At 45.2% G+C, this 23827-nt stretch overlaps 2 protein-coding genes across 2 annotated transcripts; both read left to right on the forward strand.

Moving 5' to 3' along the window:
- The first annotated feature begins 11964 nt into the window (after positions 1-11964).
- LOC131282564 (serine/threonine-protein kinase GL21140) lies at positions 11965-14411 on the forward strand. The gene is made up of 8 exons (XM_058312069.1): positions 11965-12262; positions 12344-12568; positions 12654-12780; positions 12859-13276; positions 13361-13458; positions 13536-13802; positions 13877-14026; positions 14103-14411. The coding sequence occupies exons 1-8, from the start codon at positions 12012-12014 to the stop codon at positions 14409-14411; spliced, it is 1845 nt and encodes a 614-aa protein (XP_058168052.1). The 5' UTR covers positions 11965-12011.
- A 6653-nt stretch (positions 14412-21064) lies between these two features.
- LOC131281814 (peroxidase) lies at positions 21065-23119 on the forward strand. The gene has a single exon (XM_058311168.1). The coding sequence runs from the start codon at positions 21065-21067 to the stop codon at positions 23117-23119; it is 2055 nt and encodes a 684-aa protein (XP_058167151.1).
- The last annotated feature ends 708 nt before the right edge of the window (positions 23120-23827 follow it).

The following is a 23827-nucleotide window of genomic DNA, read 5'->3' on the forward strand; positions in this document are numbered from 1 at the left end:
TCGTCGTGCCGGCATCGACTTTTTACCGGGCGGCCGGCTATTATCGCATATACACACATGCTGAATGGGTAACACCTTGTATTATCATAGAAGAAGGCAGCATAAAATAAATTTCCCATTTAGAACAAATTGGAGGATTCTGTTTTTACTTTAATGCAAAGGTTATTAGTGGTAGCGTTAGTTGAAAGTTTGCTGGGATCGATTTTTATTTTAAATTAGCATCAAAATAATTTATTTTCTGCAATTCTTTTATTTTATATTTCATGCCTTACACTTCCTAATTTTTTAATTCATAAAACGAACATGTTTGCCCATCCGTTGTACGGAGATATGCACAGCAGTTTCCTTCTATCGCATCTCATACATACGCTTTCCATGTCATTAGCGACCGAAAGCGGCATCCTCAGGAAGGCCTAGACAAGAGTCTAGAGTGTCATTGGATGCCAAAAAAAAAAAAAACTTGTCACAATGGAGCAGACAAGTTGTGCCTTCTGGGCACGTTATTCATAACGCCCACCTTCACACGGAGCGTCATATGCGAGTCTGGCAGAGATTTGCCTCTGAACCGAACGACATGCCGTTGCAGGTTGATTCTACTTTTATGGCAGGACACGATTCTTCTGTACCCTTCTTCAATGACACATCCTGCCCCTGGAGGAGGGAAGAGGGGAAGAATCGACGCTTCCTTCCCGAAGGAGAAGCCGGGGAACTCCTGTGTCCATAAAGAGGCTGTCTGGCGTTGGACTTCTTGCCCTATTTTGCACATTATCGGGCATGGTTCGAGTGTGTAAGTACCTGCATGCACACCGAGTTGAGGGTGCGTGAGTAATTGGTTGGTAAATAAACTCGTAAACCAAGAGTTCCGAACTTCCGAGGCGACAGTTTGGTTCAACCTACGTCACGTCTAAAGGAGCCATATTTCAAGCGCTTATAATTTCCATTTTTGGTGGTTTAAAAATCACTCGAACGAATACTCCCGACGACGGTGAGGTTCGAAATAATCTTACACGACTTGGGTTACGTGAAAATATTTCTTTTTTTACGACATGCCTATCCCTTTTTCCTGACCGAGGGTGGCCTTTTTCTCGACAAGGTTTCACCTGGACGGCTAAAACCCTAAGGTGAAGAAAGAAGCTGAATAGTTCTAAGCCACCCCCTAAACCGTTGTCCTACTTTTAAGCTAATCTTCATCGTAACACGGGGTTGTTAAGCTTGCCGGCGATGCATCAAGGAAGGAAGTCAATGTGGGTGTGTGTGTGTTTGGTCACTTCCACCCCGCGATAACGCGACGGACGAGTGCGATGATTGTAAGGTGTCGTGTGGCGAATCATTGACCGGCTACAAAGTAACGACACGCGGGGCTCGCACGACATGGCACTGGCTGGCGAAGAAGGTTGCTCCAGTTTTCTTTTATTTCAATTTCATTCACCTAAATTCGTTCTTAAAACGAGAGCCGGTGTGGCAAAAATGGCAATTTCGTCCGGCTGCGCCAAAGTAAGTCGGTCAGACGCTGGCGAGAGTAACAAGCTCGGTTTCAGGCGCGACGGAAGTACAAGAAAGTTGAGTGACAATGTTGCGAAAACGTGCACATCTAATCTCGTCCCCCTCGGGGAGAGGGTGGACTGTGCTGTGACCTACCTACTGTAGGGGGAGATACGAGCCAGACATGCACCGATGCGAATGAATCTTCGATGGATGAGTCATGAAATAGCTCGTGGAAGGCATAACGAACGGATTGTTTCACTGGACGACAGCGAGAGATAAAGCGGCCTGTCTTCAGGTGGTGTTTCCGCTTCGGGTGATTGAAAACCACGTGGCAGCTTAAAACATGTCCGTTTAAATAAAAAAAGATTGACTCAGGCCATTGATGGTTTGTACTTTAACATGTCTAAATTCATATTTTTAACTAGGTGTAATAATTCAATATTGTCCATTTTAATTTCTCTTCAGATGCGTCTACACATAAACGTCTGTAAATTGTGAAGATGATCGTGTTATACTTGATCGAAACATGAGACTTAATTATGTTAACCAGTGTCGTACATTTGGTTTCCCGAAAATGATAAATTTCTTATGAAAAGTTTCAACCAAGTTTTTTCTAAATTTACAATTTCAAAATTAGTCAACATTCTCCACAGATTTTCATAAAAATGTACCCTCGCTAGTTCTGGATCGGGAGAAGTTGTGAGAAAGTGATCAACGGTTTGTGACGAGCATATTTATGCTGACGATGATCGTTGAGTGTAAACAGACACTCGGCTGCGATCCTGAGAGTAAAGAAAGCGGGAGGATTGTTTCTCACAAGCTAACAAACACACACATTCAGATACAGTTCCAGACGATCATACATTGGCGCTGATTATGCAAAACAAACCGGTTCTGGTGTCTCCTTCGGTGATCCATCGTTGGGTTCGTTTTATTGTCTTTATTTGGTGTGAAGTCTTATGGCGGTCGAGTGCCATGTATAATCACAGCCCCGTGGTGGTTGGTGGTATTGAGATTTTGAAACCAAGAGCCCGTGTTGGACGCACCCCCTAGTTGATATATTATTATCATTTTCAAGGAGGGCGCGGCGTATCGAATGAGTGTTTCCGAGTAAACCGTCAGGACGAACGAAAGGGAAATTAACCGACTTCGAGGTGGCACCTGAAACAAGTTCCCTTCTATCGGAATCTTTTGTTAACTTCACGCTAGACGTTTCAATTTTCCCCGGGCGGATTGACGAATGGGATCCTCTCTGCTGGCACTTGCGTGCGTTCCGGCCGGAAAATGTTAAACGGTGCAGAAAAACGTGACAATATTGAAGGGACCTTTGAGTTTTCTTTTTTTTTTGTTAACTTCCTCCCTATTTGAAGGCACACAAAGTGATAGATGGTCTGACGTCATCCTTCCTCTCCGTCGGCTTTGCTGTCTTCATTTATGCCACTTCGTGACTTTGTGGTTTTCGTCCCCGTTCGTCCCTGGAAGCCTCCCTCCAGACGGCGACGGAATTCCAAAGGCTTGAGTCAGTCGCAGAAATATGAAGCATTGTGGCCGGGCGTTGAAGTTCTAATAATAAATGTTCTCCACTTCTTCAAACCATCGCGAACTTTGTGATCTCAATGTCAACCGCGTGCGTTTGAGTTTTATGTTTTTCCCTAGGTGAAGTTGGAGTATATATGAACCTAAAAATGTTATTATTAATTACAAAAATGAATTTCAATGACTTTTTTAAACTTTAATGAAGCTTTGTATTATTTTAGTACCCTCAAAAATGTCGTCAATTAAATGTTTAATTTTTTATTAAATTCAGGCTGTTTTAGTTTGTAAATGAAATATAAATGAATTCTACATGAAAATGGCAAGAAATCTCGTTAACTTAAAGTGCTTTTTGTAATATAAAATTAGCACCATTTATTTACCCCAAACCAATTCCAAACCAATGGTCGTGGCACGTGCTGTTCTTTGGCGACCCAAAAACGCTCCATCATCGCGGGGAAATATATGAGGCTTGTCAGCCCACAAAACTATCGCAAATCGTTACGTAAAAGTTGACTATTATTATTTTTATATCAAACACATACACCTTGAAAGCCACATGGCGTGGGTGGTGAGAAGGAGATGCGACGGAGGGGCCACCTGGGGCCGCGGCTCCCAATGAACTTTGGCACAGTTCCAGCCATAAAAGGATCATTAAAAGTTCTTTCTCTCCTTTGGCGCTCCTCCATAGCGGCATTTAGTTCGTTTGACTTGAGACAGGCCTATTGGCTGGCCGAACAGTCCTAGGAATGTCTTGTGGCTACCTGGGACTGTGGCCGTCGTTCTCCCGCTGCTTCTGGAGCATCGAATCGTTCTAATGCGAATTGATTTTTGGTCAGTGAAGCGAGTGAGCGGGCAAATAAAGCAAAGAAAGAACGATGTGCTCCGGACGGTTGAGAAGACGGTGGAGATCGTAATGAAATAATAATTTTACGGTTGTTAGACTTAGTTCAGTTCAAAAGTCGTTTGACCCGGCGAGCAGACGAAACATCGGAGGGCAGAAAAAAAAGATACAGACATGTTTTCCTTCAAAAAGTGCGACGAATGTGAGGCACTACGACGGGGAGGATAAACTCTCCCGAGCAGACATTGTACGTTGAACGCATTTTTATCAGCTCAGCCAGTGTCTCAGGTGTCAACAACCTTCGCACGTTAGCGAATTTTCATTTAACACACGTCTAACGGCACACCGGCACGGTTCGTGACTTTGCCGGGCAATTATCACGATCTTACCTCTTCGGCGATCTTCGAGAGAAAGAAAAAGAAACGGCTAAATTGTCACAAATGCGTCTCCCCATTATACTCCATTTTATGGGGAAGCTTAGTTGCAACTGACATAATCCCAAGCAGCGTTAAATTTAGAAATACTCACCATATTCCCTTTGGGGTTGGGAAATCATATATCATAACTAATCTCGTGTGGATCGTTCCGTTCCTATAACGCCCCCTTTGGGTTTGAATGCGAAGAACGCTTCCTCCGTTTATTACCTCGAGTTTTTTTGTTGCCCCACAGACCTTTTCATGTTCACCCAAGCCCGCTAGTAAAATGATATTCCACATTATGTTTCGTGTAAATGTGCTGTTTGCTATCGCCATCGCCAAAAATACTGCGGCCGAAAGGGTGGGGACGTGTTGATGGGGAATGAAATTACGTTAATTAGTGGTTGGTGGTAGAACTGTACGACTGTGGGGGTCTTTGGCACATAAGGTGTGAAAATCAGTCTAAAAACACTGAGTGATATTCTTGACCTATAAATCTGTGTCGCGAAAAATTGGCTCTGACGTTGGGAAACAGACGGAATCAGATGTTTATGAAAAGAAAAACGGTGTGTGATATTCTAAAATGCGATTGTTTTGGCATTCATTTGTTTTGTTTTAGGTTTCAATAATAGTTTTAACACATTTTCATGAATGTTCGCATATCCTTATTCTCGTGCTATAGACTATCTCTTAACAATCTGTAATTATTGAAAATTTTCCAATAGTTTGTGTTGACTTTTCCAACCGTTTGACTGTCTTTCACCTTAATTGAACTTCATAGCTAGTCGCTGACTTTTTTTCTGAAATTTACCACAACAAAAGTTACAGTTATAAAGCACTTGCAAAAAAATTATTTACGTCTTTAGGATTTAATTGAAAATGGAACTTTCCCTTTTAGATGAGAAGATACTCCAACAAAATATCCAGTTCTTGCTAGTTTCTGTAATGAACATATTAAAAAATAACGAAAGAAAATTTGTTTAGAAATTGTTTAATTTCAATTTCAATTTTGATGAAATTTGGTAATTCTGTACTGTTTTGTAGAGTAAATCTTCCATATTTATTGTACACTATTAATCCACGACTTGCCACTTGCCCGCCGTGAATCCGCAGCAAAACCGAACCAAGTAAACAAATACTACTTCTCAACGACCATTTGAAGGGGTTTTGCGCCTCTTTATGTCGCGCTACCAATTCCGCGATGCGAGCGGTATTTAACGGTCGTCCATAATATCTTCATTACGGTGGGGATTAAATTTATCTCCTCTTGGACAAACAAATAAACACGGCCATTTAACAGATTGTTTTCCCTCCCTCCCATCCGCTCGCTGTATGCTTTGTGATTTCGGTGTAGATAATTCCTCATACTGGCGTTCGACCGAAATACTTGCCAACACAACCACTAAATGAGACCTGCGCCGGTGGGCAACGACCTAAACGATGGCTGTATTTGTGTGTCGGTAGTGTGTGCTTCGCTTCGCGGTGGTGCTATGTTTTCGGTCACTTCCGGCCAGGTTGTGGCCCCCGGCCACCACCACGGTCGGTCATTTCGGTGCTGAATTTTCCGTTATCGATCCGAGCAAACAGGAGCCTAGCCGAGCCGCGGCGTTACGGAAGATGAAATTGAACGGTTGCCAGAAAATCCCCTTCCGGTTTGCCGTTTGCTCCAGAAACTCCTCAACCCCGGGAACACGCGGTGGGGACTTATTGGTAATGCAAAAAGCGCGTCCGTCGTTTACTTCCACGTTCCGCTGAGTCGGCCAGCGGTGCTTCCGAATGTCCGTGGAAAAGAAACGGGGGGATTGGGGGTGGTTTGGTAGCAGCGAAACGGCACCAGTGGATCACCTCACGCGGGGTCAATGACACACGAGCCGATGTTGAGCCCAACGAGGGGTAAGGAACAACTGCAGAAGTCATTTTGGAGTTTGGAGAAAAAAGGAAGCAATAATACCCAAATCCCTCAGGTGGAACGTTTATTAATATTTTTGATAGCGAAATCCTCCTCGGGAAAGGAGGACGGATGATGGGTGGATAAGATCCAGAAGGCAGCACAATGTCAAGATCTTGATGATAGCGTCTTTTCTGCAGCATATTATTCCACCTTTTCACCAAACTCTAAAGCTTAAGCCGCACGGTATCATTTCGCTTTTCATGACCCTTGAAATATCGCTTAACCCATGAGTAAGGGAACGGGGGTGTGGAGGGTTTCGGGTCGAGACGGAAGAGAAGATGGCATAAAGTTTAAACCGCAAACATTAATCAGGAGCCACGAGGCCAAAATGTCGTTGGACGATGCTCCCGCCGAACGACATCACGGGTTCGTTATCGCTCGTCGTAACTCTACCAAGGCAAGGTTATGGAGGTGGAGGACGGAAAGGTTGCACAAACAAAACACGCAGAATTGATGGTCCCAGATTAGTGCCAAACCTTCCAGACCGTGGTGACGTTTGTCTCCAACGTGTTATGAATGAATATCGATCCATCCTGTCGGAGTGTAGAGGGCTTTTTTGCGTGAGATATATTTGTGGATTTGTGTATGCGCCATTTGTTCTTTATAACTATTTATTTATTACTTTTTTATCGTATATTTTACTAATTTTGTTTTTTATTAACGTTTTATATTACGGCAATCGCAACTTTTGTTTGGTATTGTTTTGTTGTTGATCTTCTTGTGTCTTTATGTTTATTTTTTATGTTTGAATTTTCATTATATTTTATCTTTGGTATCATTTTCTTCTTACCCATCAGTTACATCTAATGATTATAGTTGTTTCTATTTTTGTACCTTTTGCTATTTTTTATTTATGTTAAATTATTGTATTCGCTTATCCAGTACTTTTTGCTAACCATATTTTTATTAAATTCGTATCCGTATAAAATTACTTTCGTATCCTCCAGTAAAAGAATTCGGCATTCGCTCAGTGTTAACTGTTTCTAACGTCGATAACATAGTCACAAAAGATTAGGATTGATGTATGTGGCTGTAGACATTTCGATGATAACCCAATTGGCGCTGACGTAATAACCATTGATTATAGACGCTCATTCCGTTCACATTCTACCCTCTCTGCTACGGATCCGCCACATGCGTAGTGTTGACTTTAATTTCCACCTCTCGAGTAGGGACGTAACCGTAATAAACTTTTACTCCTCATTGCTCTTGCACCGAGACTCGACGGTTACGGTTTCCGCGCTCAGCAGCAGTAACGAGCATTTTTACAGGGCTTTATGATCCATCGATTTTTCGGCTGCCTTCGCCCCGCCTAGCCCCCCGTGTCCGTTGATGGACATCGTAAAATATGGTGATGCTACCTTTCTCCGCCACGATTAGTAACGTTTCTGCCCCCGTTGTATCGTTTCGTGCGTGGTGGGCGAGTTTATGAATCAGTCCGTCCCCATCGGAAGGGAAAGGACCCTTCCTTCCGGTGTGCTATACGCTTCCATGACCGGCAACCGGGGCCCCGAGAAATGGAGATGGCGGCTTCCAGCGAGGTGGAAAACCGTACCCCGGCGCACGAGACTTTGATTAATCACTCCGCTTTAAGGCTCTTTTACACGTCGCATTTTGTGGGGAGTTTGTACTTTTTGCTTCTTCCTCTTCTTCCCACCTCTTGCCCATTTCTCGGTGCACACGTTAGTGCAGGCGAAGTTTTAGGGCACGGAAATAAAAGAATTTTTTAAGAAACTCTCGCCCATTAACGGTTGGTTCGCTGTGTCGTTGTTGCCACGCTCTCGCAACAGCTGAGCGGACACAAGAAAGTGCTCTAAAACTAATGACAATGGGGTGGTACGATGGTGTGGCGATGGTTTTGGCTACGCTTTCTCCCGAAGGCATCCGGCCACCGACACCAGAGCTCTGCACGTTTCCGTGTGTCTTAAATGGCTGACTCTTTGCACTCGCGCTTGAAACCGTGGCTGGCCCCCGGGGCGGGAAAAAAGACCCGTGGTGGTCGGTTTCGTTTTCGAAAGGGAAAGCCAGGGCCACCTACCCTAAGACGAGAGGGGAGGGGTGATAATCATAATTGCTACCGGGTAGTGGTGGTGGTGGTGGTTTGGTTGCTGCAGACAGCGGAGGCCCGGCTGGCGTTACAATTAATTCTAATCGAACTGGTTGTAAATCATTCGCGTTGGGCTTTGGAAGCATTTACGGCCATCGGTTTCTCTTCGATTGGCGGTAGCAATAGTAACTTCAATGCTCGAACTCGCACATGTTCGCGTGGTTGTTGAAGGAAACAATCTTACGCAAAGGACGCCTTTGAGCGCGCCTTGGTGTGAAAGCAAGCAGAACCGATGAGAATTAAAGGGAAAAAAATATAGCCACCTCCCAGATACGAGTTTTTATACTGTAAAACGACAGTTGCTAAAGGTTTGATTAGGAAAACGGAAGACTAACATATAACACACGCTCGTCCATGTCGCCGTTTATCTGTTTGCATTTCCAACAGACCACGAAAAGATTGCGTGTTCCTCTTCCTCTTCCCATCTGGGCGTGCTGTAGTTTGTACGATCAACACATATCGATTGTGTTGTGTGTTAGTGCTAGTATTAGAAATACAGTGAGTATGTTCAACTTGTCTTTCCACCCTGCTAGACGAGGAAGTGTGCGGGAAAGTTGCTGATAAACAAAGACCGTGCCGTGGACGGGTTGAAATGTAAATCATACCCTCGGATGGGTTGACATTGAACTGGATCGGTCGGCAAACAAAAGCAAACAAGACGGGGTGCTACATCGAGGAAAGATAAACCAGTGTCGAAGGGAGGAATATTGTGATACACTTGTTATTAAATAAATATTTTTTTAAAGGAATTTGACGTAAACTTTTTTTTATGTTTCAGTTAAATTTTCTTCGTCACCAATAACCTCAAGGAAAATAAACAAAGGAAAAATCACAGACACGAAACAATTTGTCTCAAGGCCCGTTACAGTTGACTATGGAGTAAACAACAGTGTCTCGAAGGGAATGTGTAGTTTATTTACCCATTTCAATTTTCCTTCCCTTATCTAAATCGATCGGAAGGTTAATTAACCATCCAACCAAACGTCATTAAACTCGCTTACCTACCCATCCCATCCCATGAGCTCCTCCATCAGACTTCGCAAACGACGATAACCTCGAATCGAATCTATTCCAACCCCCCAACCGGGCGGGGAGGAACTCTTTAATTGGTTTGGTTCGAGCAAAACGAGATCATGCTTTCGAAGCAGATCGGTGGGATTCAAAAAGCGAACAAAAAATTATGCTTCCGGTCAATTTTTTTGGGGTGTTGGTGTGATTCACCGATTATTTTTCCTTCGCAAACAAAACATGTCTAATTGAATCCGCACGGTCGGTCGGTCATGGGGAAAAGGAGGGGGGGAAGGAGCGGGGTGTAGATGATCTTGGATTTGGAGGTTGCTTTCTTGTGCTCACATCTCCCGACCGATGTTTACTTATGCAGTCGGTGAGTTGTTGCCGATCGCATGGCTCGATCGCAATTTCCATTACGCCACCGCGCGCGAATCAATCATGCCGGGAGGGAAAATCAAACCTATCCCTACTCCGGGTATGGCACCCTGGGCGGGTGGTGTGGCGAGTATCGTTTCCGTTTCACTGGCGATGTTGCCGTATTCGCGCTTCCCTCACACTGGGGGAGTCCGATTGCGATGTGAAACCGGCCACTGGAGCGACTGTTGCGGAACGATGTTATGTAAATGGCGAAGAGGAATCAATTATCACGCGTGTATGCGGGAATCCGACGCCCGTTTGACGTCTGCATTTCGTTAGCGAAATGTTGGGAATGAGGACTATTTCCATTCCCGCATTTCTGCAATCAGGTAAAGCACTTCAAATTGACAAGAAGGAAAACGAACCTGGTCCCCTTCGGCGCTTTGCGATGCAAATGATCGCTAAATAAAAGAAATCACAAGGAATACTGTTTTTATCGATTCATTTATCCTGCATGACATTGCGTACTGAATGTAGACATAACCAAAAGTGACAGTCGACGAGTCGTTTTATATCTGGCTTAAGCAACGGCTGTTGCTAACTGGAAGGAAGCTGCACTGCACCAAACCACCATCATGGTCAACCCTACGCGCTCTGATAAACAAATAACACTATAACGGCACTCGGTCTGTTGAAGGAAGGGAAAAAATCGCGTCGTTAATGATTGCGCACGCCATTGATTGCAGTTCGCCCGACTGCAAGGCGTCACCGGGCACCACCGACAATGCAATTTGCACTTCGGGGGGTTGTGCAGCTGTGGCACCCTTCGGAGACAGTTAAATGCCAGTTTTGACGTCTTGCAAAAGGGAGCCACGTTCCCCAACCGCAGGTTACCCTGGTTGACTTTCCAAGCGTTCAATTCATTTATGGATCCCTCGGCCCGGGGAAGTCACATTTTCCCCAACCAATTACAAGTTGAAAAATAAAACTAATTTAACAAATCTCTACCACCAAGGGGAGCAAAGTAAAACATACGGTAGAGCTGTGGTCCGAAGCTAAAAAGTAACAAGTACAAATAACATACTTTTCTTACCCCGCACCAAACCCTCCGAAGGGGGTAAAATCTTTATCCCTGCTTGCACGTTAAGTGAGCCACGCGATAACGTGGAAGAAAAAAGTTTCTCTCGCAAACGGAACCAGCTGATTTTCCTTTGGAGCTGAGCTTGGCTTTCGTTTTAATCGCCAGGCCAATTACAAACGCTCACTCGGTGCTAGTTCAAGGTTAGTTCGGTGTAAGAAGGTTGTAGAAACATCAGCATCATAAGGTCAAGGGTTATGATATTTGGCTTGCAGTATTTGGTTCTTTACTGTACTTCCGTTGCAATTGCATTAAAGTCATGCAACCACCAGGGCTTTACATTGGCTGCAGTAAATTAAAGAAGTTTATTTGAAAACAAGCTAAAATGGGGAAATAAGGACCTTAAATGGAAGACAAGTTATTATTGATACAATGTTTGGTTAACTTTAAAATCAAGGAAAAACGTTAAATTAAAGAAAAAAATATTGTCGAAAACAAGTTGATTGATTCTAAAATACATTCAAATAAAATATATAAAAAAAATATTAACTTCTTCAAAGTTTGAATAAAGAAACGTGAATATGGATCGTCGAAGTTATTTTTTCCGAAGTTTTCATTATATTACAATTTTCAGTCCAATCCGTGGCCAATGGAAGCCATGGAAGGAAATAATTATCTATTACCCCAATTTTTCGGAAACGAAAATCAAAACTACCTCGCTCTATTTTCCAACTCGATGCAGCATTTCCGAACGGATTATAGGTTTGGTCCAGTACGATGGTATTGGAGTCTAATATTATTGATGTCCGATGGACGATGATGCATTCGGGAGCATTTCTACTACTTCCAGCTGGGGGGATTTTATTAATGATTGACGCTAATGCGATGTGCAGTACGCAATGCCACTTGTTACGGCCATAATAATAGTGATGATGACGATGATAATGATGCCAATGATAATGTGCTGCTAGTGTGTACTTTCGATGACGATATGGAGGTGGTAGTTAGGAAATATATTTCGGCAGTAATGGAAATATGCCACAAACCCCATTTTTCGTCGCCCCCGGAAGAGTGTTTCCGTAATATTCATGTGTGTTCGGTTTCGCTTACCTCATTTCGTTTCAGGAGCACAGGCGTCTAGTCTAGTTGGAAAAGCCATTTTCCAAGCGGATCATACCGCCGACAAAATTGAGGAACCACGGGCGAACGGCAGCAAAAAAGACGGCGGTATGGAAGTGAGCACCCATACAACTTCGACGCTCAGTCGAAGCAACAGCCGGACCAGCTCAAACTCGGAGCTGGAAAAGGAGCTGATCGATCTCGACCTCAGCGGGGGCACGCACAACAAATCGAACACACTGAAGAAGCGCATCTCGAGCAGTCGGACGCCGGCGAAAAAAGCGAAACGGATACGATTTTTTCGTAACGGCGACAAGTTCTATCCCGGCAGCACGATACCGGTCTCGGTAGAGCGTTACAGGTTGGTACGAAAGGGGGAGGGAGAAGAGTGACCCAATCCGACGTGATCCCCAATCTAATTTGTGTTTATGTTCGCCGGCAGATCTTTCGATAGTTTGACGGAAGATTTAACGCGACTGCTCGAGGACAGCGTCACACTGACGGGTGCGATTCGGGCAATCTACACCCTCGAGGGTAAGAAGATCGAGAAGGTGGACGATCTGGAGGACGGAAAGAGCTACGTATGTTCCTGCAACAATGAAGGTTTCAAGCGGATAGAGTATAATGTATTAAACACCAACACCAAGAACCCCAACAGACTGTCTAGGTAAGGATCATCATTGGGTTGGTGAAGGGGAACCGGAAGGGGTTGAAGAGAGTGGCACTTGTATGTTTTGTTTTTGTTGTTCTAGAATAATACGCCCACTTTCACCGGTAAAAAACGGAGGCTCTAATGGTGGCACCCCGCTGAAAGAGATCGACTCGGTGGTGCATCCCCGGATCGTGACGCTCATAAGAAATGGCGTGAAGCCACGAAAGGTAACCACGAAAGCTGATTACTGCAACACCCCGTTGGGTTCACATTCTATTCCATGACACCTTTTTTCCGGCTTCCAGATCCTACGATTACTGCTGAACAAACGCAACAGTCCAACGTACGAGCACGTGCTGACGGCCATCACACAGTGCGTCAAGCTGGACACGGGCTGCGTACGGAAGGTGTTCACCGTTTCGGGTGTCCCGGTGCAGCAGCTGGCACAGTTCTTCGGGGACGATGACGTATTCTTTGCGTACGGCAACGAACGGGTCGGTGTGAACGATTTCGAGCTCGAGGCGGAAGAAAGTAAGGCGATCGCGGCCCACCGGAAAACGCTCCGCAGCAGTACGACGCGGACGGGACCGAAGCCCAAGATGCCGGTCAAGAGCCACAACGATACGTTCGTTTGCGTGGACGAATCGGTGCTAAATGGGGGCATCCTGCCCGATTCGTTGCCACTGGAACTGCAGGCGAAATACACCCTTGGGACAGTGATTGGTAAGTGTGTGTTTCAGAATTAATATTATCCTTCTTTTATTGTGCAAACGTTATTTAATGATGTTTTTTTTTCCACACGACTAGGTGACGGAAACTTTGCCGTAGTACTGAAGCTAAAAGACAAGCAGAAAAACACCGAATTTGCATTGAAAATTATCGATAAGTCGAAATGTTCCGGCAAGGTAAATTTCTTGCACATAAACAGTAACAAAGATCAAACAAAGTTCTAAATGTTTTTCTCCACACACACTTCGTCCAGGATCACTACCTAGCAGCGGAGATTCGGGTAATGAAGAAGCTAAACCATCCGTACATCATCCAGCTGGTGCACGACATCGAAACGATCAAAAACATGTACCTCGTGCTGGAACTGGTGCGCGGGGGCGATCTGTTCGATGCCATAACGCGGGTGACGCGCTTCTCCGAGAACCAGTCGAAGATCATGATGAAACACCTGGCGTCCGCCATGGCTTACATGCATTCCCTTAGCATCGTCCATCGGGACATCAAACCGGAGAATTTACTGGTGAGTGACACGCGCGTGGTGTTATTACGTTTAGTGAGCGAGATTGGTTAACATTGCGTTTCGTGCTGGTACAGGTGGAACTAGACAGTGATGGTAATGTGGTCCTGCTGAAGCTTGGAGACTTTGGACTGGCCTGTGAAGTGACGGAACCGTTGCTTTCTATCTGTGGAACCCCGACCTATGTCGCACCGGAGATACTCATGGAATCGGGCTACGGTGTGAAGGTAAGAGTTACTGTTTCCCATTAGCTTTTTTTTTCTTCAGAAAAGTTTTAACAAATCCCTTCCATGTCCAACACAGATTGACGTTTGGGCCGCCGGTATCATACTGTACATTCTGCTGTGCGGTTTCCCACCGTTCGTGTCACCCGAGAACCAGCAGGAGCAGCTGTTCGATGCCATCCTGAACGGGTACTTTGACTTTCCCGCACCTTACTGGAACAACATTGGCGACAGTGTGCGCGATCTGATCATCAACATGCTGCAATCCGATCCGGAGCTGCGGTTTTCCAGCGAGGACATTCTCGACCACCCGTGGCTCACGAGCGACATCGTGGACGATACGCGCGATCCGGACGGGTACCGAATTTTCTCCAATCATATGTATTAGAACGTGAAGCGCGGGACCATTCGTCGGTACCACGCCACGGTAGATTATTGTGTACAGGAAGTGTGTTTCGTTTTCTTCGTTCCGTTCCGTTTGGTCGGTAGATGTCGTCGAACAGCGTTTGTGTGCTTGGTTTAGTTTTTGATATGTTTGTTTTTTTTTTAAATGTGTTCTGCTCTGGAGTAGGTTCCCTCGGCAGGCACTGGTATATGTTCTGTGATGATATTGAAATTCTTTAGTTTTTTGTACTCTTTTTTTCACTTTTTTTGACTGGCATTCGATAGCCAAATATCAGTTTTATACTTGTTTTGCGGTAAAGTCGTAATATCACTGGCAAGTGTAGTGACCGGTGCTGTAGTGAGCATGTTGACTTTTATTAATATTCCAACTGACACGGTTTTTTGCCTTCTTTCCATTCCATTTTCCACTGCCCTATGGTTGAAAATTTCAACTTCTATCAACACCGAAAAAATCCTCCGCTCAAAGGCTCGTTCTTGGAGAAAATTGTGTTCCACTCGAGACGACGGTGGTGGCAATTCCAATCAGCATCCAATAATAAGGGACGCCGTGTCGCTTTGGTGAGAGATCGATACAAAAACAATCACAAAATTACATAAAGGACGGCCAGAAAAGAAAATCTCGTTCCTAGAAGGCGCCTCATAAAAACCTCATCCAAATCTCACAGTGGATACACACACACATAATGCTGCGAGTGGGATGGAAGCGACCGAGGAAGGTTTGTGTGCCACTCTTTATTTTGCTATCAATTTTTTGCTTTTAACTGAACAGCATCACATTGGTTTGACGACACCGTTTCGGTAAACGTTTTGTTGTACATATTGCTTCACGAAGATGTATTTATTTCTAGCGTGTATTATGTTATAAATCCAGCGAAAGTAGTGAATAATTATTATGCCTCGTATTTCTACGACTATTCGGTTGTTTGTTTTGTAGCACCATTTGCATCACATTAGTTAGCAGCAGTTTAGTGTTTGTACTTTTCTACTCCTTTACCACCACTACTCACTGCTACTAGTCTTTATTAGTGTTTTGAAGAATTGATGACGGCGTATCGCCGATTAGCTTGGGGAAGAATCAAGCGTGAGCAAACTTAGAAACATCCCATGAGTACACACCATTGCGAAGATGAAACTTAAACACAAACAGCAAGTTCTTCTTTTTTCTATTTATTTACCTCCGTAAAGATGACATTGCATAGATAGAGCATTATAAAACAAATGAAATTAGAAGGAAAAAACTCGACGGATTAAAGAAGAATTGTAAGGAGAGTTGCTAAGCAAATGTTATGTTTAAGTCAGTCAATGTCGAAGCTTGGGAACGGTTTGATTGTTCTTCTTTTTTTTTTGTTAAAGCGAAAAGATTTATGCTACTCTAGTAAGTGCTGGTGTGTTATCATTTAAGATAGGCACGTTTAGTATTTGTTTTTATGCATATTAGGGGTGAATAAGGCTAAACATTGGTAGCTTTCATACTTCTGGTCATACGAGACTCAAATTGCAAAGAAAGGATCAAAAAGCACCAATGGTCTGTGCGTGTAACAACGGGACGGTAGAAACATTTTGATAAGAAACAAAAACGATCCAAAATTTAATTATATTTAGGCTCAAAACAAAACATCGCCAGACTGGGAAACTCCGTCACGGCGGGAATATTAGGTTTTTATTTTGGAAACGAACGATATTTGTAAACACGAAAAGAAATTGAAAAACCAATCTCCCCACTATTGTAGGACGCTTTTGTTTTCACCACATGAACATGAAATACACTGAACGCTAAAGATGTAAGATCTCAAATTGCACATTTTGTTTTCCTTCGATTGTTGTCGTTTTCTATTGGTTAGGTAGTTCAACTGTTAATTTTGTTTCTTTGTCCGGTAACCCGCACCAATAGCGTTTCATGCACACAAAATTTGAAGCCAGATTTAATACATAGATTTGCCCGATTTACGTTCACTCTGTTACTAATCATTCCACTTTTCTCACATTTGCAGCGCATTTCCGTAAATCATTTCTATATACGATCAGCCCTACGAAGCTGCTAACCTCAATTTCTTGCAGTAGCTTTTAAGGATCCGTTGGCCAGCGTTAGTCGAAGTCGATAGGTTACAGGTTCGGAAACAGTTGCAAATGAATAAGCATATAAAAATACGAATATATATTGTTTGATAATCATATCACCTTCTCTCCAGAATGGAATTCACAACTATCACGCTGAAATGCTATTAATTTCGGCAGCGTATTGCATCAATATTGAACTATACTATAGTGTAAGATACTGCCCACTACTTATTCCGATGGTGCTTTTTACTGTATAAAAGGTAAAAAGTGCATTGGATAGACGTATGAAAATAAAGCATCATCATACGTAAAGCAGTCTGAAATAAGTGACCAATTTGGACGAGCCAAAAAGAAATTTAGGGTACTTGTTATTTCTGTTGAGGTATTAATCAATATTGGTTCCACTTATGTTACACAAGAGATATTACAATATGTGGAAGGTGCCGAGCAAAACAAACATGATACATCACCCATCTATTCCTTGTAAAATAGACTCTGACCGACGGTTAGGATGATGGCACAACAGAAACGAACAGTTTAACGTAACGTGTGCCTCGAGAAAATGATATCGAACCCCTCTTGAAGGCAAACAGTAAACTGGCAAGCCGAAGGAAAATGCAGCTGCAGATAGCGAACGGTTTTATATAAAGATATGATATACAGTTTATAGACAGCTTATTGGCTTTTTAGACACGTTTACGATCGTATGAAGCGAAACGTACTGAAACGAGCAATTTTGACCGTACAAGGAGAAGGGCGAGCTAGAGAGGATGCGGGAAAAGTAAGGTAATAGGTTTCTCAACACAAATAACAACGACGAATTTCAAAACGGAACCAATTTCAATAATCATCCATCCATCATTTCTCTGCCAAGCTTCTCTTCATACGGTGTTTGACAAGATCAGCAAGAAGAACGTATAAATAACGTCAATTACACTTTTGAGTTAGATTGCGCATTCCATCTGCGCCAGCTAGAGCCTAGAGAGGGAATGAGGGGGGGTTACTTTACCCGAGAGGCATTCTGATGTAATTTTTGTGCATAGCTTTCAACACACAACCGTCTTCATCATTCTGTCCAATGAGGTTGCGCTTCTGCGGTACGAACATATTTTCCTCGCTCGCTTCATAAATCACCATCTTTGCCATTCTGTTCTAATGGATCGTCGCCATGTAAATATGGTGGAAAGGGACCTTCAGGGACCGTTTTTGCTTAACGGAGCGCGAAAATAATGAGCATTCACAATGGACAATAACAGATAGTGCAGAGATCGTATATTTCTCATACAAACGGTGGAAACACATGAAACATTATCAGCATTAGCCTACACCACACGCTTCCAGATCAGCATTACTAAGCCTCGCGCGTATAGAATGGTGGCCACTTAGAAGATTACAAACAGCAAGCAAATCAATCGTCCATCCAATTGGAAGGCAAACCAGTACACAGCACTGGCTGGCAGCAGTATCGCCACATATAATCATACCACGTTTCAAAACGCCCGGAAACCAGTCTCGATGCACCAGGTACACACAGTAGGCTTCTACATTCATTTCTTCGTGCATCTTGTTTGTGCTCTTTTCTTTCGGGTGCTACATTTCCGCGCTCTTTACGAACCGCAACTATCATCAGCAACAAACAAACCACACACTGTAAATACTGTCCAGCAAACATGCGGAATATTAAGTGCGGTAGTAGAAAGAAGGAGTAGTACTAGCGGCGAGAACGAAACAGTGCCGAAGGATTAATTAATCATAGGTTCGCTACATTTTGCGTGATATTTTGAGATGAGTTTCGAATTGGCTTACGCAAGTGATATATAGGAAGGAATATTTGTCAACGAACAAGCAGCATATTAGCATTTAATCAAGATTTCCGCACTACAGCTTACTGAATAACGGTGCGGGTGTCGGCCTCACTGCATATACTTTCCGACCCCCGGTACGCTGGAAGCACAAGACAAAAAGTATCGTATGCGATAAACTGCAGTACGCAATTGCACATGACGTGCGTATTAACGGACATTGAAGTGCGAAACCAAATCGTCTCTTGGAAGGACGGTGAGTGAAATCAACTATGAATAAATTATTCTATCGCGAGCAATATGAAAATTGATGGAGTTGTTTGATAATCCCTGGGAAAGAACTCAAGATAGAAAATATTTCCATGGTAACGGGGAAGTAATTAAACACGGTAAAATGATTGACAAACAGTTTGGCAACGATGACATTAGGAAGAATTTTCTTCTAACACAACTAAACTGAAGGGATAAAACTAGAAATGGTAGGCATAGCAAACCATGATGGAATTTAAAGAAGGTCGATAAATACGACCGGAACGTTGACGTAGATACAGTTTTCTATCTAAGTTTGTTCATAAATCTTGTAAATATTTCCCTACAGAATGCGCCCATGTCTCGGTTAAGTTATAAGCTATTACTCATTTTTCCAACACATCGGTTTAAAGATGAGAAATCCTCTTCTTTTGTTTCACGAAGAGAACTATCACTTGTAATTGCGCGTTGGTTTATCCAACGCTGATTCACTCGCCCTAGAAAATGTTTTGTGTTGTTCAATGTTTGACGCGTTTGTGAAAATAATCCCGGCCAGTTTTAAAAACAATCCAGCTGTGAAACCCTGGCAAACAACAAGGGTTGTGCGAGCAAAGTTCGAACTGCGCCTTCCTGCTGGAAATGGAAGAAACGGTCGACACAACAAACGGTGGGCCAGTCGTGTGCGACCGGTTTTTTTGTCCAGAACCGACAAACTGTTGAACCGATCAGACACCAGCCGAATCCAGATTGAGGCAGATCGGATGTAACCATAGTTTCTACCGGATTTCAACGACGAGGTGTATTATTCAACTGCTGATGGTTCCCTTGAACTTTTCGCATACTCGAAAGGAGAAAGGTGCTCAATATCTACGAAAGGTAGTTATACAATGGTTTTATTTTAGAGAGTATAAGGGAATATTGAATGTTAGTAAAAACTGAACTTCTAACCTCCAGTGAGTTCAATCTACTTAAATTTTCATTGATTTATTTTTCCCTCCAATAGGATCTATTAAAGTTAGCGTGTCTGGTTTGTAATGATGAATCATTTACCATTGTGGCCGTAATGACACTGTTGGTCCCGTTGTGTGCCATTCTACGGGGTTGCGTGTGTTGGCCCCGCAAACCTCAGACATGTGTCACCGTCGAAGATCGCTATGCTGCTTGCCAGGAAAACGGCAACGTGCCGCGATCGGCACTGATCGCGGCTTGAGAATAATTACCGCCAAATGGCAAGCTAATTGCGTTCAATTAGTAGACGGAATCGGAATCCGGACTTTGGGTGTACTTTGGCTGGAATGGGAAATGATACCAGAAATGAAACCATTCGCAGGCTAAAGAGGAATCGTCTCGATTTTCCAAATGCCTTACGGTTAGTGTACGTACGCGTTCGGCCAGTCCTTGCGTCTTTAAAATCACAAGTCACAACACGTCCTTGCCGTAGCAGGGGAGAAGATGGCGATCGTACTCCGCGGCGCTCGAGAGCACGCGGTAAAATTATTTAAATTACGACCGTTGGAAGGTGCACATGGGTGGGTACGTTTTTCGATGTCACCCCGGTCGTCAATAACAGTGGACCCTTCAACCGGTCGAATAGTAGACAAACACACGTAGGTAAAACCACATAGAGTCACGCAATCCCTAGAACACAGTGCTGGAAGCAACCAAGATCGGTTGACGCATCGAATGCTGCAGCGTAAATAGAAAGCGCTGGAGTGAATGAATGGGACAGGGTGTCTCCCTACGTTTGCCCACATCCAGCCGGTTTTCAGACAACCGATGGAGGAACATCTCCGATAAGGGCTCGAGGAACTATGGGATGTTAAGGAACGGATAATCTTAAATCTTTGAATTGTTTTCTTCAATGTTGCAATCAAAGTAGGTATGCTAAACGGCTTAAGTGGCGCATGGTTCTTTTACTGACATACTAAACGGATGTTTAAGTAGTCTTTTGCTTGTAAGGCCTTTTTTCGCAACTGCAATTTCCACAAGTTAGTTTTCTTCTACTGATTAAAATGTATTTGCTTGCATTTAGTTCAACAACACTTGTGTATACTTTAGATTAAATTAACATCAAATTAGGTCGCTTCTTCCCGACCGAAATGGTGACCGATCCCATAGTGTCCAACGTACGGACGGAATCGAACCGCAATGCGCGGGGTTGGTTGGATCATCGCGGTGCCCCCTTATGTGGCCCTCATGGCCGCGGGGTTGTGGTTTTCTGTGTGTGTGTGCGCGAGCGTGCTTGTTTGCTTGCTGGCCTGCGGTGGCAGGAACTTGTTTGCGGCATGATGGAGTGGTGCGGTAAACGGAAAATGATAATGTTTTAAATCAACAGTAAACAACAGTGCTCCGGCGAGGGCAAAGATTTAGTTCTTCGCTAGCAATCCGATCGGGTGGACGCACTTGCCTCTTCGCGCGTCGCAAGGAGGAGATAAGTTTGGTCCCGGTAGTGACTTTGGAGTGTTGAGTTGATTTGAGTGGGAAGAAAGTTAACTGATAGACTACTAAAAAGGACTTTGAAACTAAAATGAGAGTGTCAGTGTGCATTGTGGTTGCTCTTTTTGGATTATTCCGGGACCAAAATTACGTGAGCTCGTTAACGGTGGACGATTCTCCCGTGGTGGACCGTTACGAGTTACCACCCGCCCTTGCCCGGAAACTGGAACGCTTTGCCACCAACGCCAACGTCGAGGAAGCGCTCGACTACAGCGAGGCCGTGTTCGAAAAGTCGAAACGGTTGGAAGGAACGATCGCCGGTTCGCGGGTGAAGGTGGTCCGCGGCGGGACAACGTACGCGCAGATCATCGATGGCCATCCAACTCCCGACACCCAGCGGCAGGATGTACTCGCCCGCAACGTCCTCCGTGCGTCCACGTTCTTTGTCAATCGATACTGCGCTCCGGCCGGCATTCCCTCGTACGAATGTGGCCTTTACCTTGGCGGGATCATCGTTCCCGAGGGGGCACCGATCGGGCGCGAGTGTCGGAATGTGGTCGAGACGAAGGAGTACAACGACGAGTACCGTCGGTTGCTTCCGGCGGCGTACGACGACGGTATCTACGCGTTCCGGCGCAGCACGGCCGGTGGGGAGCTCCCGTTGGCCAGGGAAATTTCCAGCAAGTTCCATTCGCGCAGTGTAGACGCACGGGATGCGACCCGGTCGGTCGCACTCGTCCAGTGGAGTCAGTTTATCGAGCACGATCTCGCCAAAACCACCGTTCAGACCATGCACGACGGGGTGGACATCGAGTGCTGTTCGACGGAGCACGGTCAGCTGCTGCCTCGCTACCGACATCCGTCCTGCAAGCCACTGCAAGTCCCAGAGGACGATCCGTACTATCGCACGTACCGAGCGACGTGCCTTAACTACGTACGAAGTGCCCTTTCCGTCGGGGACGGTTGTCGGCTCGGTCCGGCTAACCAACTGAACCAGGCCACGGATCGATTGGACCTTTCCCAGCTGTACGGTAACCTCGCCAATGACACGCAGTCCCTACGAACCGGCAAGGGCGGACGGCTGAAGTCACATCTGTACGACTCGGTCGAGTATCTAACGGAAGCGGCCAGCGGAAATTTGTGCGTGGCCGACTCAACCCTCGAAACCATCTGCTACGAGTCTGGGGACACACGCGTCAATGTGAACCCTTACATTACGCTCATGCACACGCTGTTCCTACGTTCGCACAACCGGTTGGCCAAACACTTGGCACTGTTAAAACCGGCTTGGAGCGATGACCAGCTTTTTACGGTGGCCCGTCGGATTAACACACGCATCTACCAGCGGATCGTCCAGGAGTGGCTGAGCGTGGTCACGGGCGAGCGGACACGACCAACTGAGGACATTCCGGTCGAGCGGGACGACCGTGTGAGTAACGAGTTTGCGACGGTCGCCATCCGATTCTACAACACGATGATGCCGGGTGAGATCACCAGCGCGGTCAGTTCGTACGACCTGGAGAAGCTCTTCTATCGGCCGAAAGATCTTCGAAAGCGTGAATACTTTGCCCATCTGGTGGGTAGTGTGCTTGGACAGAGCGCAATGTCCCTCGACACGGCGTACGTGGACGATGTGGCACATCTTCTGTTCGGCTCACGGAACGTCGGTCTGGACGTGCTCGCCCTAGACATCCAGCGAGGGCGTGACCATGGGTTGGCCCGGTACACCGACTACTACACGCTGTGCAATGGCAAACCGGTGGCCGGGTGGGCCGATCTCGAGCAGGTCCTCCGACCGGACGATTTGGCAACGATACGCGCATCGTACGCAACCGTGCACGATGTGGATCTGATCGTCGGAGCGATCTCCGAGCGGCCCCGTGCCGGCGCCACCGTTGGTCCCACTCTCTCCTGTCTGATTCGCGAACAGCTGGACAATTCTCTACAGGCGGACAGCGTGCCCACTGCGCTGTTGAACGAAAGTCGACTAGAAGCCCTGCTGGACGGATACAGTGCGGCCCGGTTCATGTGTGATACGGCGCAGCTGGAGCGGGTCCAGCGAGACGTGTTCCGTGTGCCGGCGGTCGATAACCCGCAGTTACAGTGTGCTCAGCTTCCAGCGCTCGATCTTGCTCAACTTGTTTGAGTGTGCACACTCGGCGTGTACTGAATAGGTGATTAATCGAAGGAGAAAGGTCAAGCGACGCAAACACCGGCCCGACACCGGCCATGGCGACATTCGCCCGGAAGTGGTGGGCCACGCTGGGGATCGATTTATTATCGCTTCATTTGCGTACACCTCGTAGTTTTGCTGAGCTGTGAACAAAGTAGGCGCAATTGGAGGTGGCAGGGGCTGCAAACCCACGGCCTCCTAAGTTTCTCTCTTCACCGTTACATCTCTCTAAGATTAAGGGCCGGGCTAAGTTTAAGTGCCATCCCGCGTGCAAGCATTCCGCTAGTAATAAATATAAGCATCCAGTAAATATGTAAATGAAGTTAAACAGCCTGTGAAAATGACTATTTTTAAGGAATGCGCTCTTGGCGCATTTTGCTGCGCGTTGTGAAAATAAACATGTCCGCTGTACACATTAACAGCCATCTTCGAACGAATCGTCTTTTTTAACGACTTTGCCAGTGTATTGTTCTGTTTTCTTTACAGCTCCTCCAATGGTGGAATGGATCGCCAAGTCCACAGTAATTGATTTGTTTACAAAAGCTTACCCTCGTCCGGATCCTCCGGTTCTCCTCTAGTACGAGACCGGTTTTTGGTTTGGTAATGATGCACAACGTGGTCGGTATGCATGGGGCACCAAGTGCAAGTTTACGGCTTGTTGCGGCCCGTTATCAGCAAGTA

The sequence above is a fragment of the Anopheles ziemanni genome, chromosome 2 (genome assembly GCF_943734765.1).
Source record: "Anopheles ziemanni chromosome 2, idAnoZiCoDA_A2_x.2, whole genome shotgun sequence".
Taxonomy (NCBI): domain Eukaryota; kingdom Metazoa; phylum Arthropoda; class Insecta; order Diptera; family Culicidae; genus Anopheles; species Anopheles ziemanni.

Coding starts and splice junctions, on each gene's coding strand:
- LOC131282564 (XM_058312069.1), top strand. CDS start 12,012: ATGGAAGTGAGCACCCATACAACTTCGACGCTCAGTCGAAGCAACAGC. Junction 12,569..12,653: donor AACCCCAACAGACTGTCTAG/GTAAGGATCATC, acceptor TTGTTGTTCTAG/AATAATACGCCCACTTTCAC. Junction 13,459..13,535: donor AGTCGAAATGTTCCGGCAAG/GTAAATTTCTTG, acceptor CACTTCGTCCAG/GATCACTACCTAGCAGCGGA.
- LOC131281814 (XM_058311168.1), top strand. CDS start 21,065: ATGAGAGTGTCAGTGTGCATTGTGGTTGCTCTTTTTGGATTATTCCGG.